The sequence below is a fragment of the Oncorhynchus keta genome, chromosome 1 (genome assembly GCF_023373465.1).
Source record: "Oncorhynchus keta strain PuntledgeMale-10-30-2019 chromosome 1, Oket_V2, whole genome shotgun sequence".
Lineage (NCBI taxonomy): Eukaryota > Metazoa > Chordata > Actinopteri > Salmoniformes > Salmonidae > Oncorhynchus > Oncorhynchus keta.
Genome location: NC_068421.1, coordinates 28,369,951 through 28,391,666, shown reverse-complemented (window position 1 = coordinate 28,391,666; position 21,716 = coordinate 28,369,951). Strand labels below are relative to the sequence as shown.

General features: G+C 42.2%; 2 protein-coding genes across 2 annotated transcripts; both read right to left on the bottom strand.

The window, feature by feature from the left end:
* Nucleotides 1–1,594: 1,594 nt before the first annotated feature.
* Nucleotides 1,595–15,594, bottom strand: slc13a5b (solute carrier family 13 member 5b). Its single transcript, XM_035743847.2, has 12 exons — nucleotides 15,434–15,594; nucleotides 13,860–13,988; nucleotides 12,779–12,915; nucleotides 12,161–12,378; nucleotides 11,789–11,963; nucleotides 11,546–11,668; nucleotides 11,199–11,411; nucleotides 9,567–9,673; nucleotides 9,300–9,421; nucleotides 5,515–5,676; nucleotides 3,211–3,348; nucleotides 1,595–2,956 (listed from the first exon to the last, which is right to left on the bottom strand). The coding sequence occupies exons 1-12, from the start codon at nucleotides 15,533–15,535 to the stop codon at nucleotides 2,831–2,833; spliced, it is 1,752 nt and encodes a 583-aa protein (XP_035599740.1). The 5' UTR covers nucleotides 15,536–15,594; the 3' UTR covers nucleotides 1,595–2,830.
* A 1,261-nt stretch (nucleotides 15,595–16,855) lies between these two features.
* On the bottom strand, nucleotides 16,856–21,676 carry serpinf2b (serpin peptidase inhibitor, clade F (alpha-2 antiplasmin, pigment epithelium derived factor), member 2b). Its single transcript, XM_035743793.2, has 9 exons — nucleotides 21,454–21,676; nucleotides 20,534–20,607; nucleotides 20,369–20,443; nucleotides 19,970–20,276; nucleotides 19,411–19,554; nucleotides 18,502–18,690; nucleotides 18,236–18,378; nucleotides 17,839–18,043; nucleotides 16,856–17,617 (listed from the first exon to the last, which is right to left on the bottom strand). The coding sequence occupies exons 2-9, from the start codon at nucleotides 20,594–20,596 to the stop codon at nucleotides 17,244–17,246; spliced, it is 1,500 nt and encodes a 499-aa protein (XP_035599686.1). The 5' UTR covers nucleotides 20,597–20,607; nucleotides 21,454–21,676; the 3' UTR covers nucleotides 16,856–17,243.
* Nucleotides 21,677–21,716: the final 40 nt, after the last annotated feature.

Below are 21,716 nucleotides of genomic sequence, written 5' to 3'. Positions count from 1 at the left end.
CCCCCAGGTGTGATGTTCGGATGTACCACTCCTGTGCAGGTGTTACACGTGGTCTGCCACTGTGAGGACGATCAACTGTCCGTCCTGTCTCCCTGTAGCGCTGTCTTAGGTGTCTCACAGTACGGGCATTGCAATGTATTGCCCTGGCCACATCTGCACACGCAGGGACCCTGGGCATCTTTCTTTTAGTGTTTTTCTGAGTCAGTAGAAAGGTCTCTTTTAGTGTCCTAAGTTTTCATAACTGTGACCTTAATTGCCTACCGTCTGTAAGCTGTTAGTGTCTTAATGACCGCTCCACAGGTGCATGTTCATTAATTGTTTATGGTTCATTGAACAAGCATGGGAAACGGTGTTTAAACCCTTTACGATGAAGAGCTGTGAAGTTATTTGGATTTTTATGAATTATCTTTGAAAGACAGGGTCCTGAAAAAGGGACGTTTCTTTTTTTGCTGAGTTTATAACTCTTTATTCTATAGGGGTTATAATGAATGTAAGGTTACAATGGGTTTCTTTACATTCCAGGACATTTACATTTACATTTAAGTCATTTAGCAGACGCTCTTATCCAGAGCGACCTGCTGGGAAGAACCTAACTCAAGCATACAAAATAATACATTCAAAAAACTCTTGGCATTCCTGCTGGCACAGCTCCCCTCTGTCTATATATTTAAAACTGCACTCTAAGTCACGCTCTGTAGAGCTAAGCAATGTCTTTAATCTATTTAAGGATAGGTCATTTCTTTATATATAAAGAAAGGTACACAGTGATCTTGGCTGCATTTAACAATGCTTCTGCCCAGACTGAAAGGTGGACACGTTACACTAGGTTTTCACAATGTTCCTGGGAGGACAGCATTTCATTTTCGATTCTCCTTGACACAATTTGCCCTGGGTTAGTGGTCCTTTTTACCAGATAATCAACAATTTCCCATTTCATTATGTAACTAATGGCACATGGATGAATGAAGTTATTAGGAGCAATTTAGGTTAGGTAACATTATGCTTCCCAGGCAACACTAACAAAATGTACTGTTTTTTTTGTGTGAAAGTGATTGATTTTTATATACACAACAATTATGGGAAAAAAAGACATTTGGTCTGTTATGATGATTACATATTTTATTTTCCTATATGAAACTGTACAGAGATGTATTTTGTCATTTGTATTACACTGGGCTGAACTACACTCCAATGTATTTTGTAACAAGATACTTTCAAGACCTGTACAGTAATTCGTATTTTCATTTTGTATAGCGGTTCACCATTTTGTGGCTCCCTTTCACCTTGCATTGGTATCAGAAGTCTAACAGCACTATGGTGTGGTCTGCTAAATGAACTAAACATAAATGTGTATGTAAAAATGGACAGTTGAAAAGCAAGCAGAGTATTATTGTAATGAGCTCTGCCCCGAAACAAGGTTTTGTGTAAAAGTGACACAGCTTTGTCAAAATTGACTTTTCATAGCAGGTTTAGGAGGACTTACGCAGTAGGTTAGGATAATTAACTTAGCAGGTTTGAAAATTAGGTTAAGCTGTATCCATTCTAGACATGACCCTGAAACAAGGCCAATAATAATACACAGTGTACTTTGCAGTTCAGTTTGGTATGTTCATTTTCACATATGCAGTCAGTGCATTCACCTAAGGTAGATAAACAACAACATATCACAGTCATAGCAAGTAAAACATTTCTGTAACCGTTACTGAGAATGTTGTTGCAGTTCGGGCCAGCAACTTCCAAATCTATTTCTGTATTTTAAAATACATGTCATTTAATTAAGTATTTTGTAGTTTATTTTGATACATTGATCTTTATGGTATTCTGTAATTGTATTCTGTAATTGTATCTTGTAATCTTTGCCCATCTCTGACTGTACATGCAAGCAGCCTAGACATTACCTTTGACATTTTGTCAATTTCAGAGGGTGCAATAGCAAGCACCATATACAATAAACTATATATAAACTATATTACATCTCATCAATAAACAACTTTTGATCAAGATAACATACCAATAATTAAATCAAAAGTATTGAATTACATATATTACTGTTATAGTAAAGGAGAAACGTCAAAGTGTCCGCACACAGTAACCATTGTACAGTGTATTCACATATCTGAGTTTTCAATATGTTTGCATTTTCCAGCCCCAATGATTCAAGTTTAGAAAAGTGTGTACAGAGGGATCTCAAGTTATACAGTCATACAGTATTCAAAGTTCAAATGGGGTCGGAAGTACAATGCACCATATTTCACCATTTACTACGAGCAAAATGAAAACAAGTTAATATAAGACTAGAGATTAGCAAAAAGAGAAGATGGCATACATTATTTGGTCATGGAAACATAGTTCAGAAGCTATTTTGTGCAAATTAACAGTTTATCAAAAATCTTAAACCCCAAATGGATTTGAACTATGGGTCTTTAGATATAAACAGACCAACAAATATGAGGCAGAACCTTCTTCTGAGAGTGAGAAGTTGAGAACATGATAATTTGATGGAGATAATACTTGGGCATTTTAAATGGAACTGGACATACTCTGTATAACACATTACAGCATTAAAAGTACAGTAGTGCTACTTTTAACCTCATCTCTCCAGTTAAACTCATCCTCCAATCCCCCCACCCACCCACTCATCCATCCATCCATCCATCCTCTCTTTCCACAGGGTTATTCAAGTGTCCTTTGTAATGGAAGCAATGTGGCTTTTCTCCCAACAACCTATCACGACCAGTCACGTTGGTGCCTTTCTCGCCAGAGGTCCATGGCACATTAAGGGCCCTCTATGTGCATTCCTCATGGTGTGGACCGTGGCCCCTCGGTGCCCTCAAACCCCAGTAGTGTTGGCCCAAGTAGGGAAGGTGTCTAGGTGGAACATGGCCCTGCCCCAGCTGTTGATGGCCAGAGTGATGCACAGGATGCCGATAATGTTCATCACTATACCTGTCCTAGCCTGGGAGAGAGCAGGGAAGTAAAATGAGGTGCAATTAATTTCAAGTTCTGTTAGCAATCATTCAAACAAGAGAAGGCAATCAAGTGATCTGTGGCCCAGGACAATTGTCCTCAAATGATTTGTAAATGGCACGTTAAGACATTTCCTAAATTGATTTAGGATTTGTTTGCTATTATTTATTTTTGTTAATGAATAATAAGATAGACAATTCACTAGATTATATTATCTTTATAAAATGATGTACTGTAACTCACCATGTCAGAAACCTTGAGGTAGCCGTATGAGAAGACGATAGCATTGGGCGGTGTGGCCACAGGTAGCATGAAGGCAAAGGAAGCACTGAGAGTACAAGGCACCATGACGTACAGAGGATTCATTCCAATGGACTGGGACTGAAATAAACACACAGACAGACACACATCTTTAGCTGTCTGAGCCTGGGCTGAGGAGGACACTCTTACTATGAGTCCCAAATGGCACACGTTTTCCCTACATAGTGAACTACTTTTGACCAGAGGCCATGCACCCTAGTCAAAAGTAGTGCACTATATAGGGAATAGGGCACCATTTGGGACGCATCCCTAATGACAACACTCATGTCTGCTTTGGTGCTTTTCTGCACCGTAATCACTGGCTCATAACACTATCTCTGATTTTAGTGTTTGTAATTCTAGGGTTCAAAATCGTCCATTAGGCGTGTGTAATTAAGATGTAATTCTTATACATGCTATGTTGTTTGGGGTCTGAGTCATGGCAGGCAAAATGGAAACGCACCACAGAAACGCATCCAGAACGGTGTAGAACCACATTGTAATAGCAAAACATAGATTAGAATGTAAGCCTCGGTAGAGTTTAATATTATCCCCCCAAAATTCACACGACAGTAATTAGTTCCTCTGTCAGGACCTTCCTCAACAGATATAATGGATGTTATATAATTTAGTTGGATTTATTTTTGTAGCAGTCTGGAAAGACAATACAGACATAAAACAAGCAGCTAGACACAAAATCACACATCCCAGCATCCTCTCTTTCCCAGACTTCACTGTAACTAGTAGTTGGTTCACTAACCCCATTTTTCTTCCTCTCCTTCCCCTCTTTCACTCACCCTTTTCTATACTTATGTCATCTTCATGCACTCCTGTTGGCTTTGACCTCAATAAATCCTTCTCTCTATACCCAAGCTTGGCACATTCCGGCATGGCCCAGCTTGGGTCCTCTCTGAGTGCTTGGGCACTGGGCACAGTGATACCATTCATCAGTGTAGATGGGAGTGGGCACCAGGACAAGTCACAGAGCTCAATTGGTGTGTTTGGCAGGGTGGCTATAGAAGGAGGGGCCCAAGGAAGGGGACCAAATATATTCATCTCAAATGACTAACAACACAGGCCAGGGCAGCCAAACAAGGACATGTAGGCCGGCTTCCACGGGGAGTAGTTTCAATGCTGCACTCCTATAGGGGAGATTTCTGAATGGGTTTACACTGGTAAGCACTGTACTTCACATCAAGGAGCTACAGTGTTCAGGCTATTGAAAGTATTGCTGCTGCATGTACTGCATGTACACGTATCCGTGTGACAGAGCAGTTTACCAGACTGGATAGTTATTGTATTCCTGCTTCCAGTTGTGTAATACTGTAATATTGTGTAGTAGTGTAGCATTGTGTAGTAGTGTAGTATTGTGGAGTATTGTAATATTGTGTAGTATTGAACAGTATTGTGTAGTAGTGTAGTATTGTGTACTATTGTATAGTAGTATAGTATTTTGTAGTATTGTAATGTACTATTGTGTAGAATTGTAGTAGGGTGTAGTATTGTGCAGTAGTGTAGTATTGTGAAGTATTGAGTAATATTGTGTAGTGGTGTGGTATTGTGTAGTAGGGCTGTTACATCTGCTTCTGCCACGCCCTCTAATGCTCATCCTGTGTCTCCTTGACCTGCCGCCACTCCCCCAGTGCTCTCTCCCTCTCTCTCTCGCTCTCTGTGAGATTGTGTGGGCGGAGACAGGTGTGCTGGAGTCAGAGCCGATCGCCACCAGCTGCAACCTGTTCCATAATCAAGACCTCTACAAATACTCAGTCCTGCCACTTCCACACTGCCAGATCGTAATCTCTGCTCAGTCAGTCTACGCTTCTAGCCGTTTGTTACTATTTACATCCTGTTATCTTGTTGTGCCTGTTTTCCTTGCCTGATGCTGTTTTCCTCTCCGCTACAGTTCAGCCAGCTCAGACTCTGGTCCCTGTCTCCAGTCCCACGTCTCTTCATCCTGCTACTCTGTCCTGTATTCCCCACTCTACTACTCCCTTGGATTCCCCAACGGACCTGCTTACCCTGTCCCAACTCCTCTCGCTCCAGCCTCAGCCTCCGCACCTTGTTTCCAGCAACCTGCCCAAGCTACCCCTGACCTGCACTCTATCTTTCCCCTGTGTTTCAATTAATACCTTGGTTACATCATCTCAGTCTCCTCATCTGAGTCTGCTCTTGGGTTCCCCTGTTCCACTCCATGTAACAAGGGCCTAGTATTGTGTTATTAATACAGAGCTGTGTGTTGAGTCTTACCATTGAGGCGAGGACAGGTAGGAAGAGAGTAGCAGTGGCCACATTACTGGTGCACTCTGTGAAGATAGCGATCAGCAGACACAGGATGACAGCGATGGCCCAGGGTGGGATGGTGTGGAGGGGAGTCATCTGGTCCCCCATCCACATAGACAGACCTGACTCCTGCAGGGGCATGTACAAAACCATGCAATCAGTCTCAAACAACCATGGCACTCTTCTTTTAGTGTCGGATACATAACCAGATTCACATACATCTACACATGTTCAGGCACTGTAACTACCAAAATAAAGGAAACACTTGAGTAAATGAAGCAGGTGCTTCAACACAGATTTGGTTCCTGAATTAAATAAGCAATTAACATCCCATCATGCTTATGGTCATGTTTAAAAATGTCCAGTTGTCCATTATTTTGGCTACCATGGCTAGAAGAAGAGATCTCAGTGACTTTGAAAGAGAGGTTTCAAAGTGGCATAAGGGGTTTAAGGTGTTTGTGTGTGTATATTTGTGTTTGTATGTGTCTCAGTCGCCGGAACTCAACCCAATTGAACACTTATGGGAGATTCTTGAGTGGCGCCAGAGACAGTGTTTCCCACCACCATCAACAAAACACCAAATTATGACATTTCTTGTGGAAGAATGGTGTCGCATCCCTCCAATAGAGTTCCAGACAATAGTAGAAACTATGCCAAGGCACATTGTGCTCTTGGTGACCTAATGCCCTATTAAGACACTTTATGATGGTGTTTTGTTTCCTTTATTTTGGCAGTTACCTGTACATACTGTGTACAGTTTTTCAAAAACAGAAAGGTTGATTTTAGTCTACTTTAGTAGCTAAGTAAGCAGCTAATATGTTACCTGTATCATCCCACATTATATGCCCTACGTTTCATCGTACTTGGGAAGTGAACAGGGTGTTGCTGTGTTGACTAATCAAAAATGTCCCTTTGTCACAATGATCCTGATGAAATATGGGATGATTCAGTTCTCAGTGAGGATCTGACTTTTTTGGTTAAAACGTTTCTGTGGAAAGCGAAAAAAGATTATATTGTAGAGATCTAGAATTTTAATGTGAGCCAGTTTGCTACAGCAGGAAAATAATCCTGCAGCAACAGGAAATTAATTATTATGTGGATTATGAAGGTGAAGGTGGTAATTTACCTTTTAATGGCATCAGACCGAGGCTCTGCATCTGTCCTCATGCTCCTAGACCTTAGTGCTGCTTTTGATACCATCGATCACCACATTCTTTTGGAGAGATTGGAAACCCAAATTGGTCTACACTGACAAGTTCTGGCCTGGTTTAGATCTTATCTGTCGGAAAGATATCAGTTTGTCTCTGTGAATGGCTTGTCCTCTGACAAATCAACTGTACATTTCGGTGTTCCTCAAGGTTCCGTTTTAGGACCACTATTGTTTCCACCATATATTTTACCTCTTGGGGATGTCATTTGAAAACATAATGTTAACTTTCACTGCTATGCGGATGACACACAGCTGTACATTTAAATGAAACATGGTGAAGCCCCAAAATTGCCCTCGCTAGAAGCCTGTGTTTAAGACATAGGGAAGTGGATGGCTGCAAACTTTCTACTTTTAAACTCGGACCAAACAGAGATGCTTGTTCTAGGTCCCAAGAAACAAAGAGATCTTCTGTTGAATCTGACAATTAATCTTAATGGTCGTCTCAAATAAAACTGTGAAGGACCTCAGCGTTACTCTCTACGCTGATCTCTCTTTTGACGAACATATCAAGACTGTTTCAAGGACAGCTTTTTTCCAAAAATCAGAAAATGAATCAATGCCTTTGTTACTTCTAGGTTAGACTACTGCAATGCTCTACTTTCCAGCTACCCGGATAAAGCACTAAATAAACTTCAGTTAGTGCTAAATACGGCTGCTAGAATCCTTACTAGAACCCAAAGATTTGATCATATTACTCCAGTGCTAGCCTCCCTACACTGGCTTCCTGTCAAGGCAAGGGCTGTTTTCAAGGTTTTACTGCTAACCTACAAAGCATTACATGGGCTTGCTCCTACCTATCTCTCTGATTTGGTCCTTCCGTACATACCTACACGTACGCTACGGTCACAAGAAGCAGGCCTCCTAATTGTCCCTAGAATTTCTAAGCAAACAGCTGGAGGCAGGGCTTTCTCCTATAGAGCTCCATTTTTATGAAATTGGTCTGCCTACCCATGTGAGAGACGCAAACTTGGTCTCAACCTTTAAGTCTTTACTGAAGACTCATCTTGTCACGTTCTGACCCTGGTTCTTGTGTTATTTGTTTGTTTTAGTTGGTCAGGACGTGAGTTGGGTGGGCATTCTATGTCTTGTGTTTCTAGGTTGTTTTTCTGTGTTAGGCCTAGTATGGTTCTCAATCAGAGGCAAGTGTCGTTAGTTGTCTCTGATTGAGAATCATACTTAGGTAGCCTGGGTTTCACTGTTGTTTTGTGGGTGATTGTTTCTGTGTCTGTTCGCCACACGGTACTGTTTCGGTTTTGTTCACGTTTATTGTTTTGTATTCATTGAGTGTTCAGTTTATGTTTTTAAATAAACAACCATGGACACTTACCACGCCGCATCTTGGTCCGATCCTTGCTACACTCTTCAGACGAAGAGGAGGAAAACCCTTACACATCTCTTCAGTGGGTCATATCATTGAGTGTAGTCTGGCCCAGGAGTGTGAAGGTGAACGGAAAGGCTCTGGAGCAGCGAACCACCCTTGCTTTCTCTGCCTGGCCGGTTCCCCTCTTTCCACTGGGATTCTCTGCCTCTAACCCTATTACAGGGGCTGAGTCACTGGCTTACTGGTGCTCTTTCATGCCGTCCCTAGGAGGGGTGCGTCACTTGAGTGGGTTGAGTCACTGATGTGATCTTCCTGTCTGGGTTGGCGCCCCCTTGGGTTGTGCCGTGGCGGAGATCTTTGTGGGCTATACTCGGCCTTGTCTCAGGATGGTAAGTTGGTGGTTGAAGATATCCCTCTAGTGGTGTGGGGGCTGTGCTTTGGCAAAGTGGGTGGGGTAATATCCTTCCTGTTTGTCCCTGTCCGGGGGTATCATCGGATGGGGCCACAGTGTCTCCTGACCCCTCCTGTCTCAGCCTCCAGTATTTATGCTGCAGTAGTTTATGTGTCGGGGGGCTAGGATCAGTTTGTTATATCTGGAGTACTTCTCCTGTCTTATCCGGTGTCCTGTGTGAATTTAAGTATGCTCTCTCTAATTCTCTCTTTCTCTCTCGGAGGAGGACCTGAGCCCTAGGACCATGCCTCAGGACTACCTGGCATGATGACTCCTTGCTATGCCCAGTCCACCTGGCCGTGCTGCTGCTCCAGTTTCGACTGTTCTGCCTGCGGCTATGGAATCGTGACCTGTTCACCGGACGTGCTACCTGTCCCAGACCTATTATTTGACTATGCTGGTCATTTTTGAACATCTTGGCCATGTTCTATTATAATCTCCACTTGACACAGCCAGAAGAGGACTGGCCACCCCTCATAGCCTGGTTCCTCTCTAGGTTTCTTCCTAGGTTTTGGCCTTTCTAGGGAGTTTTTCCTAGCCAACGTGCTTCAACACCTGCTGTTTTGGGGTTTTAGGCTGGGGTTCTGTACAGCACTTTGAGATATCAGTGGATGTACGAAGGGCTATATAATAAATACATTTAATTTTATTATAAATAATGAATAAACCTCAAATACACTACAAGTTTTGCATTGCCAGGATGTCAGGAAAGTTCCCCTGCAACAGGGTGATCCTACATCTGTATGTACATACTGGTCCTTGTCTCTCACCTCGCTGCCTTTGGCCAGGGCGAACCCTCCCCCCAAGAGGAGAACGATGCTCCAGGGTAACTTCTTCTGGGCCACCTTCCAGGTCAGCAGAGCTGGTGTGGGGCCAGCTGGGTGTTGATGCTCTGTAGAGGGGTTAACGAATCACTGTTACAGATATGCTATTGTAATGGTCTTCAAGTCTTCATATCCTTAGATACTAAAGTAGCATACTCAAGATCAGGTACCGTGCTTGTTACATTTTATGTGTTGTTTTAAAACATGGTTTACCAGTGTCAAAGCTTTGGGACCTCCTGCAACAGAAGCGTGGGGGCTTGGAAGGTAGGACGAAGAGAAGGACAGCGATGAACACTGCCACTGTGGCATCAGTTACATACCTGGAGGGAAGAATGGATAAAGATAGGGTGGTTATCTGTCAGCATTCAGACATACAATGAATGTTTTCTTGCTTATTTTTTCTTGTGAATTATTGAAGCATATGGGAAGCGAGATACTTTTGGTAATGTGTTGTATGTGGACACCTGCTTGTCAAACATCTCATTCTACAATCATGGGCATTAATATGAAGTTGGTCCCCACTTTGCTGCTATAACAGCCTCCACTCTTCTGGGAAGGATTTCCACTAGATGTTGGAACATTGCTACAGGGACTTGCTTCCATCCAGCCACAAGAGCATTAGTGAGGTTGGGCAATGATGTTGTGCGATTACACCTGGCTCACAGTCGGCATTCCAATTCATCCCAAAGGTGTTCGATAGGGTTGAGGTCAGGGCTCTGTGCAGGCCAGTCAAGTTCTTCCACACCAATCTCGACAAACCATTTCTGTATGGACCTCGCTTTGTGCACAGGGACTTTGTTATGCTGAAACAGGGAAGGGCCTTCCCCAAACTGTTGCCACCAAGTTGGAAGAATGTGATTATATGCTGTTGCATTAAGATTTCCCTTCACTGGAACTAAGGGGCCTAGCCTGAACCATGAAAAACAGCTCCAGACCATTATTCCTCCTCCACCAAACTTTACAGTAGGCGCTATGCATTGGGGCAGGTAGCGTTTTCCTGGCATCTGCTAAACCCAGATTCATCCACCGGACTGCCAGATGGTGAAGTGTGATTCATCACTCCAGATAACATTTCCACTGCTCCAGAGTCCAAAGGCAGTGAGCTTTACACCACTCCAGTCGACGCTTGGCATTGCACACGGCGATCTTAGGCTTGTGTGCGGCTGCTTGGCCATGGAAACCAATCTCATGACCCTCCAGATCGACAGTTCTTGTGCTGACGTTGCTTCCAGAGGCAGTTTGAAACTCGGTAGTGAAGTGACCTGTTCTGTGAGCTTTTGTGGCCTACCCCTTCGCAGCTGAGCCGTTGTTGCTCCTTGACATTTCCACTTCAAAATAACAGCACTTACATATAGCAGCACTTACAGTTGACCAAGGCAGCTCAAGCAGGGCAGAAATTTGACGAACTGACTTGCTGGAAAGGTGGCATATGACAGTATCACGTTGATAGTCACTGAGCTCTTCAGTAAGGCCATTCTACTGCCAATGTTTGTCTATGGAGATTGCAGGGATGTGTGCTCAATTGTATATACCTGTCAGCAACGGGTGTGGCTGAAATAGCCGAATCCACAAATTGAACGGGTGTCCACATCATTTTGTATATATAGTGTATAATTGGTCAATGTAATGTTTTTGTAATGGTCTCAAGTCTTCTTTGTTTTGAATAAGGCTGCATCTCATATGGCACCATATTCCCTTAATGGCTCATTTGACCAGAGCAATATGGCCCCTGGTCAAAAGTAGTGAACTATAAAGGGAATAGAATGCCATTTGAAAAGCATACTAGGCCTGTGAAATATGCTGTGTATGTACAGTGTAGTATGCATGAACAGTAAAGGGCCGTACTCTGCGTCAGCATTGAAGATGTATGTGGCCCAGCCTGCCACGAAGCCAGGATCTCTGGTGAACCACAGAACCACCAGACAACTGAAGAGACCCAACACACTCAGCTCTCCAAAAGACATGGAGCCCAGCTGACGATGCTGCTCCTTGATCACATTGTACACAGCTATCTCTTTCTCTGTCTTTACTGCCCCACAGCCCCACGTCTTCTTAAAACTGGGAATGGAGGGAGAGAAAGGGGTTGAGGCTTAAAGGGTGACTTCAGTAGTAAATTGAATTCAGTAGAGTGATTCAAATGAGGATGATCTCTGACTGAAAGATAAAACATGTCCTTTTAATCTGAAACTCACTTGAATCCCATGAAGACAAACTGCAGCCAGAGCCAAGCCAGGGTCAGCATCAGGATCATATTGGGGAAAGCAAAGCCGAACCAGGACGCAAAATTGATGACATCGCCATTGTTAGGAAACAGCCTGAGGGAAACATAAAAAATGAGTAACATTAACACATATAGAAAAATATTCTTTGAAAGATACATGACTTGAAAGTACTGAAATACACTGAGGACACTATCCATAGCTGAAGGTACCCACTGGTTCATCTGTCCCTTGAGCACCAGGTTGGGGCCAGTCCCTGTGAGGGTGGCAGTGCCCCCGATGCTGGCAGCGTAGCACACACACAGCGTCATGCCCTTACACATCTTCTTCTTGTCTGCAGCCTCCTTACGCCGGATAGCCTCCACAAACGGGTCTAAACAGGTCACCACAACTGGACAAACACAGTCCAAATAGGAACGTTAACAGCATAAATAGTCTCAAAGCAAACATTTGCAATGCACACTTCTCATATATATGCCCCATAATAAGCTTACATGGTCCCCGAGCTCATTCAACGGATAATAAACTCTTTCATTAAAAACACAAATGAACTGTTCATTAATTAGTCCTTCTCTGCTCAGTGCTCACCATGTCCCTCTGCCTGTTTCTCCGTCTGTTTGCTGTCAGTGGGTTCCTGAGGCTGGATGTCCTCCTCAGTGCTGAGGATCACAGGCATCTCAGTCTCTGTGTAGTTGTTGAGCTGCTCCAGAACAGCCTGGACGATGGGCACCATCATGGCTGTGGTGGCTGTGTTACTGATCCACATGGACAGGAAGGCTGTCACCCCCATGAAGCCCAGCATCAGACTGGAGAGACAGGAAACCAAAGAATGTGGAATAAGAATATTCTGTAACACTTTACTTCAGGCATAGCATACAGGTTAAATGCTTTATAACTTGTTATAAGCATGTATGAGCTTTTAGAAGGTCATAAGACAAAAAAAAACGATCAGTTAAAAGGCTAAATACACTCTGACACGGAGAGAGTGAAATGTTAGGTGATATGTCCTCATCATGTATAACGGCAAGGTCAATACAATATTATATCTATATCTGTAGATAGTCATACAGATGAACTGATTTCCCTTCTCTAGAGATAGATATAGTCCCAACAATAGCAAGGGATTTGTATTGATGGGTTCGTTAGTTAGTTAGCTCGTTTTTTCGTTCGGTCGGTCGGTCAGGTAGTTAGTTGAGGGTCACTCACAGAGCGGGGCGCACCCCTACAAAGAGCAGCACTCGAAGGGCAATGCGTTTGTGCAGGTTCCAGTGCTCCACTGCCACCGCCACCATCAGTCCTCCCACAAACAACATGTTGGTGTCCTTCAGATACTGCATACACACCTGGAAGACACACACAGACAAGTGACTCATGGGTCCACAGTGTATTTGTGTAAGCATATGCAAACATCTACCAATACTGTAAACAATGTGCAGACACCATTGTGAAGTATACTGAACACAAATATAAACACAACAATTTCAACGATTCCACTGAGCTACAATTCATATAAGGAAATCAGTAAATTGAAATAAATTCATTAGGCCCTAATTTATGGATTTCACATGACTGGGCAGGGGTGCAGCTATGGGAGCCAGGCCCAGCCAATCAGAATGAGTTTTTCCCCACAAAAGGGCTTTATTACAGACAGAAATACTCCTCAGTTTCATCAGCTGTCCAGGTGGCTGGTCTCAGACGATCCCGCAGGTGAAAAAGCCGGATGTGGAGGTCCTGGGCTGGCATGGTTAAACGTGGTCTGAGGTTCTGTGGCAGGTTGGACGTATTGCCAAATTCTCTAAAACAACGTTGGAGGCGGCTTATGGTAGAGAAATTAACATAAAATTCTCTGGGTACAGCTCTGGTGGACATTCCTGCAGTCAGCATGCCAATTGCATGCTCCTTCAAAACTTGAGACATCTGTGAGATTGTGTTGTATGACAAAACTACACATTTTAAAGTGGCCTTTTATTGTCCCCGGCAGAAGGTGCACCTATGTAATTCATGCGGTTTATTCAGTTTCTTGATATGCCACACATGTCAGGTGTATGGATTATCTTGGCAAAGGAGAAATGCTCACTAACAGGGAGAAAAATACCCTTTTTGTGCTTATGGAACATTTCTGGGACCTTTTATTTCAGCTCATGAAACATGAGACCAATACTTTACATGTTGCGTTCATATTTTTGTTCAGTATATATTTAATATTAGTAGGCTATTATAGTACAGTTTTATAGTAGTTTCATTCATCATGTTATTGAAAGATGGCTTGAAATAGAGTCTGTCTTACATCTTTGGACTGCATGATGCCAAACATGGGGAAGAGGACAGCAGGGAGCAGGGCAGTGACAGCCAGAGGTAAGGCCTCTGTACACCAGTACACTGCCATCAAGATGATCACATAGGCACATGCTGCCTCCTGCACAACACATACATAAGATCTAACAGGTCACCAGCAGGTCAAAACATCCAACACACCACAACACCTGGGAATGAATACTGCTGGCTCATACAGATGCAATATCTTAATTTGACCCTGCTTCTCACAGCAGGAAAATAATCCTGCAGACAGGAAATGTTAATTATTATCTGAATTATAATTCATATAATTATTTTTAGGGGTGGATAAGTCTGACATTTCAAAATGGAAATTACAAACCTTAGAAGCTTTTTCAAGCCTTGAATATACTACAATTTGCATTTCCTTCTGTGCAGGAATATTCTCTGCGACAACAGTGTGATCAAATTTAGATAGCAGATCTGTACTGCTGTTCGTGACAGGAAAATTATATGACACAAAAGTTACATTATATAATCCTAAATTGGAGAGATTATAGTTGATTGGTACCGAGGTATGTTGATTGGGGTTAAAGATCTCTTGTGTTGTAGTCTATGGCAGCACCTGCTAGTCTCTACTGTACACTGATCAGTCCACACGTATTACTCAGCAGTCCTCTATGATGCATGTGTGTGTGTGTGTGTGTGTGTGTGTGTGCGCATGACAGATTAGGTATGATGACGTAGTTAGTATTGATTCTGATACACTGAAACTACACACCAAGAATTAGACAAAGATAACATGCTTATAGCCCCATGGGTGAGAACACATGATGCAGTGGTGGCAACACTAGGACCGAGTCTCCACTTCGGTGGCATGTAAAGTCTATGTTCCAAATGGCATCCTATTCGCTATGTAGTGCACTATAGTGAATAGGGTGGCATTTGAAGAACCTATGACAGGAGGATTCAGTGTAACCAGTGTTCCCACGCTGGAAATGACCTGCCATATATTGTTAAAACAACTGTCTTTGACACCGTTTCAGAGCACAGGGATGATGGGCGGCAAGTAACCTAGTGTTTAGGAGCGTTGGACCAGTAACCGAAAGGTCACTTGTTCAAATCCCTGAGCTGACTAGGTGAAAAATCTGTCAATGTGCCCTTGAGCAAGGCACTTAACACTAATTGCTCCTGTAAGTCACTCTGGATAAGAGTGTCTGCTAAACAAATATAAAAATGGTTCTACATAGCTTCTGCCATGCTGCAACTCACTGTTCAGGCTGCATCAACAGGTGAAAGGCTGAACAAAACCTATGCAATGACTAAATGTCTCTCAACCACAGATTAGACCTGCTTCAATACATTTTCCAAAAAGTGTCTAATTGAAGGTTTAGGATCAATTTAATTATACAAACATCTTTGTAATAAAGTAAAGTATTCATAAATTACCAACCACTTTCGCATTTTACAAATCAAACAATATAATTAAACAACAATATAAAACCGCTTTCAAGATACATAAAATATATTTGAAACATAAAAACGTTTGTATGAATCTGTGCCAAACAAATGTGACAATTGACATACCTTTGTTCCAATGACTAAAGGCAGCGGGAGAAGAAGTAACGGGGTAGAGAATAGAACGATCTCATTCTTCAGATTCCGAAGGGATTTCAGAAATGCTGCCATCCTATGAGTTTAGGAGATGCAGAGGCAAAGAAAGTTGGAGCACTAGGGACGGTCGTTTTACTTTGAGCAGGTCGGGGGAGGGGAGGAAGTGAAAGGGGGAGTCCCGCAGCTGATAATAGGAGAGGGAAGAGAGCTCACGAACATATAATGATGGGAGAAAGATGGAGAGAGAAGGCTAAACGTAGATTTAACGGTGGTGGGATCCTGAATACCTTTACCTTTACAACGTTTTCAATAAACATCCATTAAAAATAAGATTCTGAGAGAGAAATGAAACCCTGTACTAGCAGGACACCTAAAATATGTTTTTTTTAAAAGTATGAGCACAAAAAATAACAATAATTATAAACTTAACTTTCTTTACTTCCCTAAAATTGATAGTGTTTGCAATTATGTCTGATGAGCCATGAAGTGTCATGCTGTTCAGTGACCTTTCCCTGTACAGTCCTCTGGGTCTACACAGACAGCAGTAATGATGTTCCCTTTGGTCTCCTAAGCTCTGTGGGTTATGACCCAGTATATGGCCTTTCCACTATCATGCCCAGTCACATTTCTGCTTCTTTTGAAGCCAATTCTTCCATGTCATTACAGCAAATGCCATAACTATTTGGACAAGATTCAATTTTTTTGTGCTTAGTCATTGCCCTTATAACATTAAAACATATGGAGTGTACCATACGTGTCATTCTCAAGATTAAACTTTATCTTAGTAGTAGCTCATTGAGATTGCGAGGCAGAACATGCAGAAGATAGCCTACTGTTTTAGAGCGAACTAGCTCTATAGACAAACTATATTAGATATATGAGGTAATTGTATCTGTCCAGTGCAATACTTTATTCCAGTCAGTGTTTTATTAGTTACAAATTATACATATTTTTTCCCACCACATAAGACCCATAGGATCCAGGATCACTGACGAACCCTGAGCTGATCTCAAAGGATCTTATATCGCCACCTTGTGGGTTTTCTGATTACCTGCAGTTCAGTGATCACTAGGTCATTTGTTTGCGTACCTGGATTTGTGTGGCATGATTTGAATTCTGAAAATACCAGAATTTAACAGTAAATATAAGGGAATAAGCACTTTGTAATGTTTGTGAGGATTATTGTGTATGTCTCTCGTCTACAACCACTGGCTGAGTGCTTGACCTAAGTTTGGACAGAATAAGCTGGACATGAAATGATCATTTGTTGGTTTCTTCTAATTTAGACGTACAAAATCACTACAGAGTTGACCTAAATCATTGATAGGACATGTTTATCACTCATAAATTATGAAAAATGTATGAATCAGGGCAAAAATGTCCAAAACTCACATAGGATTTTGACATGTTTAATGTCTTATCATGTAGCCGAATACACAATATTGCATTTTCATGTTACATTTAATCCAAAACATCAGATAGAAATACTAGTATTTTTAATCAGCAGTAAACTTCATTAGAGAATGTGGGGCACCTCAGTGTGTTGTGTAGTTAAAATAAAAATAAAGAAAAAATAAAAAAAGTATTTGTATTAAAAAAAAAAAAAGTTTCACATTTAGAAAAATGGTTACATTTCAATCCAGCTGACCATTTGGATAACTTGGGCTGTTGTCATACATCTGAGTTGCTCATCTGGATGTGCTTCCTCTCTGACAGACAGCAGTACAGTTCAAGGTCAATAGATAAGACCATTACCTCTCCCCTCATTGAAAGAGGTTTCGGTTTACTTGGGTGGCCCACCAAAAGAGTGACTATAATGCTTGTCATTCTTGTCATTCTTGTCATCAATGGGGTAGTGTACTTTATCTAGGTTGGCAGACCCTCCACTACTCTGCATAGCAGGAGCTCCAGGGTTAGGGTTGGTGATGACGCCCAGGAAGACTGGTGCTTGTGTCTTATCGTCCATGAGGGCAAAGAAGAATGGCTGGTTGAGGGTAAAAGAGGGGTTGGACCGTGAGATGACCAGGCTGGTAGCTGCAGCAGCCTCTGCTCCCTCCTCAGTGATCTCCATACTGGACTTGTGCTGCACACTGGACACCAGCAGAGGGCCCTCAGCTATGGCAGCCAGGTTGGGACTAGCAAACAATTCCCCCATACCTGAGAATAGAACAAATCACACACTTAAGTATATGAGAAAGAGTGGCAGTTCTAAAGTTTTCAACAGTTTTGTTGAAGTATAAGATGGACAATTGTTTAAAAAAATCTTTATCTCACCTTTCCTTGTGCTTCAAGCCTTATTATCCACGGTATGAATGTTTCCACTAGTATACCAACCTCACATATTCATCTCGTCTGCTTATGGATCCTCTACTACTTACCAATGTTGGTCAGAGCCTCCTGCAGGTCCTGGCTATAGTCCAGTTTAAATTTGGGCAGCTTGACCTGCATGGGTCTCTCTCTGGGCAGGCGGTTGTACAGGTCAGAGATGTTGAGCTTTGCTGTGAGGGCTGACACATTCACCTGGCCATTCATGGGCATCACTATCAGCAGGCTCATCTGATTCTTGAAGGGGAAGCGAGCCACCTGCTCAGGAAGACGAGGACAATTGTGAAGTGAGATAATATAGTGTGCAACAATTTTGTGACTCAGGAAAATAGGAGGGTGAATAGAGAAATTCCAGGAGAGAAAGGACAAAAGGAAGACAATATGTCATAAAAAAGTATGAAAAACATAAATGGTCAAGCAGGAGGGGACAAGAGGGAGTGAGAGTCTTACCTGAGCCTCCAGATCATTATCAATGAGCAGACTCAAGGGGTATTTGGGCCCCATCATCATGTCAACATTGACCATGTGCTTGTCGTCAACGTAGAAGACATCTTTGGAGGTAAATCGTGGGTCGAAGCGAGCCTTCCATTCTCCTGTTTAGGACAAATGGGTGATTATGGAGATCATATTAGAAAAAAGCATTTAAGGAAAGACAGACTGATAAGGCCAGACATGAAATATAATTGTGAATTGAGTATATAGATACTATGACAAACCTTTGAAGTGAACAGCATTGATGAGCATGAGAAGCAGATTGGGTGGCAGACTGGTCAGAAAGTCGGTCACTTTTCCATTAGTGGCCCTCTCTACCCACTCGTTGACCTCAGCCAGCCCTTCCAAGGTCACTGGCTCTGAGTCATATACATCCTGAGACTGATGAACAAACTCTGGTTTGGGCTCAAACCCTGAAATAGACATCAAAAGACTCTTTCAATAATGTTATTGTGAAGTCATAAAGTCAGTAATACATCAGTACTTTCTTATATCTGGCCATTTGAAGTACTGTTTCATTCAATGTCACTTGTTTGAGCTTCTGTACACTCAAGCCTAAAATGTGTCTATTGTCTTTATCTTCCTTCCATTTCCAGGTCTGTTTCCTTTATGTTCCATTAACTTCCTAACCCTCTTACTCAAGTAAGCAGTGAAGTGTTGGGGTCAATTCCATTTCAACCCCTTATCGGCAGTCAAATGACCAAATCACACTCTGGTGGCTTCATGGGTGGAATGTTACTCAGATTTTTTATAATTTCATAATCAATGCACATTATTTTGTCGAAAACGTTGACAATCCAGTGTTTCCATGTGATTTTGTTATACTTCACTCTCCTGTGATGTATATGAAGTGTAATATTGGGACGCAAACTCAAAATTTCATATCTGACATGGTACAGGTGTCGTCTTCTTTATTAAGCTCCTAATCATGTGTGAGGTGTATACTTTTGTTTCAAAGTACATTTGTTTAAGATCCTGATACAGCCCACTGCAGTTATTAAGAAATAAACAACATTCTAATTCCAAATGTTCCTCTATGAAAAGCATTTAAGAGAATTGCAATTTCAGTGTACTTGCTGAATGACTGAAATTTAAATGGAATTGACCCCAACCCTGAAGCAGTGAACACTGACCTGGTTGCAGGTAGAGGCGTGTAGCCACTTGCAGGTCGCTCTTGCGGAGGCGTTCAAGGAAGTTGTGTAGAGACATGTGGTAGCAGGGCAGAGTGTCACCATGGAGATGGTGCATCAACAGTTCCTCTGTCTCATTTATGGCACCTGAGAGGCATACATAGATAGACATGATGATGATGCAACATGCTGCAGCTTATTGATTGTGTTATTGATTATTGAACTGCAACGTTGAGTGAGCTAGCACACAAGCATTTAGCTGCACCTTTTACTCCTGCTCTAAACTGTACACGTGACGAATCCAATTTGATTTGAGCTCTCAACATTTACAGCAAACAAGTACCTAACAGGTTATGTTGAGTCTAATTGTCCTCTGGTCTAAAGTAGCATACTATATAGGGAATAGAGTACCATTTGGGACAGAGCAAAAGAGGTTGTGATGCTGGTACTGTAAACCATGCCAAGTACAGTTGATACTGAAAGAGCATAGATGCACAACACCTACATTTCTAAAACGTTTTAATCACTCATACAAAAACACCAAAAACAGAACATGTTATACCCAGAGCCAGCTGGGAGAGTGCCAGGGATATGCTGAGGGGGGATATGATGACATTGGGCTGCTCAGGTCCTGTCTTCATCTGGCCCAAGAGCTTCATGCCCAGCCTCTGGATGGCACCAGCTAAGGCCTGCCTGGATTTTGGCCTGCGGGCCTGGGCCCTACAACCCCCATCCTGCTGCTGATTATCCTCCTCAGACGAGCTCCCACCTGGGGCACTGGTCGTCACGAGGGGAGGTGGGGTGCACGTATATGAGGTGGGACTTGTGTTTGGAGGCTCCTGTGTCCTGGGGGCAGAAGTCCCTGATTCCTGGAAGAGTGGATTGTGTTGGGTTAAAAGAATGTAGAGTGAAAAGGCACATGGAGGGTATGCAAGCTGTGTATTCTGCTTTGGCAACAGACCTCTTTAGGGTGGCTGGGCATCAATGGGATGAGAGGGACCAGAGGGATTGGAGCATCATTTGACACTTCTCCATTCTGCTTGAAGGGAAAAACAGTGATATGAGAATGTTGCACATCTTTCAGAAAAAGCACGATTGATGTTGATGATTAGTTTCAGTGCTTTACAGTTAGTCCTTGTCTGCAGACACAGAACAACAGGAGTGATAGTAGATGAAGGTCCATGTCCATGAACAGCCAGCCTGAAACAACAGAGGGTAACAAGCTATTACCCAATAAGGCTGGCCTATTCAATTCCTGTCAATGGAATGAATCAGTTGAAGGACGACAGCAACCTGACATTTAGGATAGATAATAGTCTTTCGCAATGACAAACAAAAAACTGTTGTATCAACTTCTTTAGTATGGTACAGCAGTGTATCTCCTTTTAAAATAGAAAACATTACAAAACAGACTATTCCCTTGAAGAAAACATGTATTTACTAAAGTATATCATACAAAACATTCACACCTGTAGTTAAACATAAAACATTTTTTTAAATTGTGATGCACATTTAATTTAGAAGTACATAATCCCATCTCTCCCTCTCTATATGGATTCTTGATTTAAAGAGACCACCTGAAAGATGGTGACTTAGTACACACAGTAACATTTTGGGCTCTCTTGCTCTGGTAAAGCTGGTTAGCAAGACCAGCAGCTGGTTAATCTGGTTAGTTGAGAACACTAGCTAGCTGCGTATCTACATAATGGCAAGACTTGCCACAAATACACATTGAGGGGATTTACTTTAATACTTTATGACCAAGTACGTGAACTACTTGCTATTTCTTCATCACATACCAAAAACAGGAAAACAAAATGTTAACTGTTGGCAATTGAATGGACAATTAGTGATATTTGGTTTAGATGAACACATAATCAAGGGGCAAACTCAAATGTTACTCTATTACTATAACTATCTCTTACTATTAGGCCTACTACTATTACACTGAGGCAAAGGTTTAGCTGAAACATTACTTGAATAAATGAAAGTGTAAATCAGTTAAATCATAAGCCATAACATAAATTCCCAAATGTTTGATCTTACCTTAACAAAATGAAGATGGGACACCTGCTATCCTGTCTAAAAAGAGAGAGCGACATACACACTAAACGTGCAATGGCAGAATTCTCATTTGCAAAATACTGCCAGTTGCTCAGCAGGCTGTTAAATTTCAACTTTCATTGATCTGTGCTTCATATATGTCACTACTTGTTTGTAAATGTAAATATTGAGAGCGATTCAGGGGTCAAACAGTGAGCCTGACAGAGCCGGACACTTTGAGAATCAGAGCATACTGGCAAATCTGC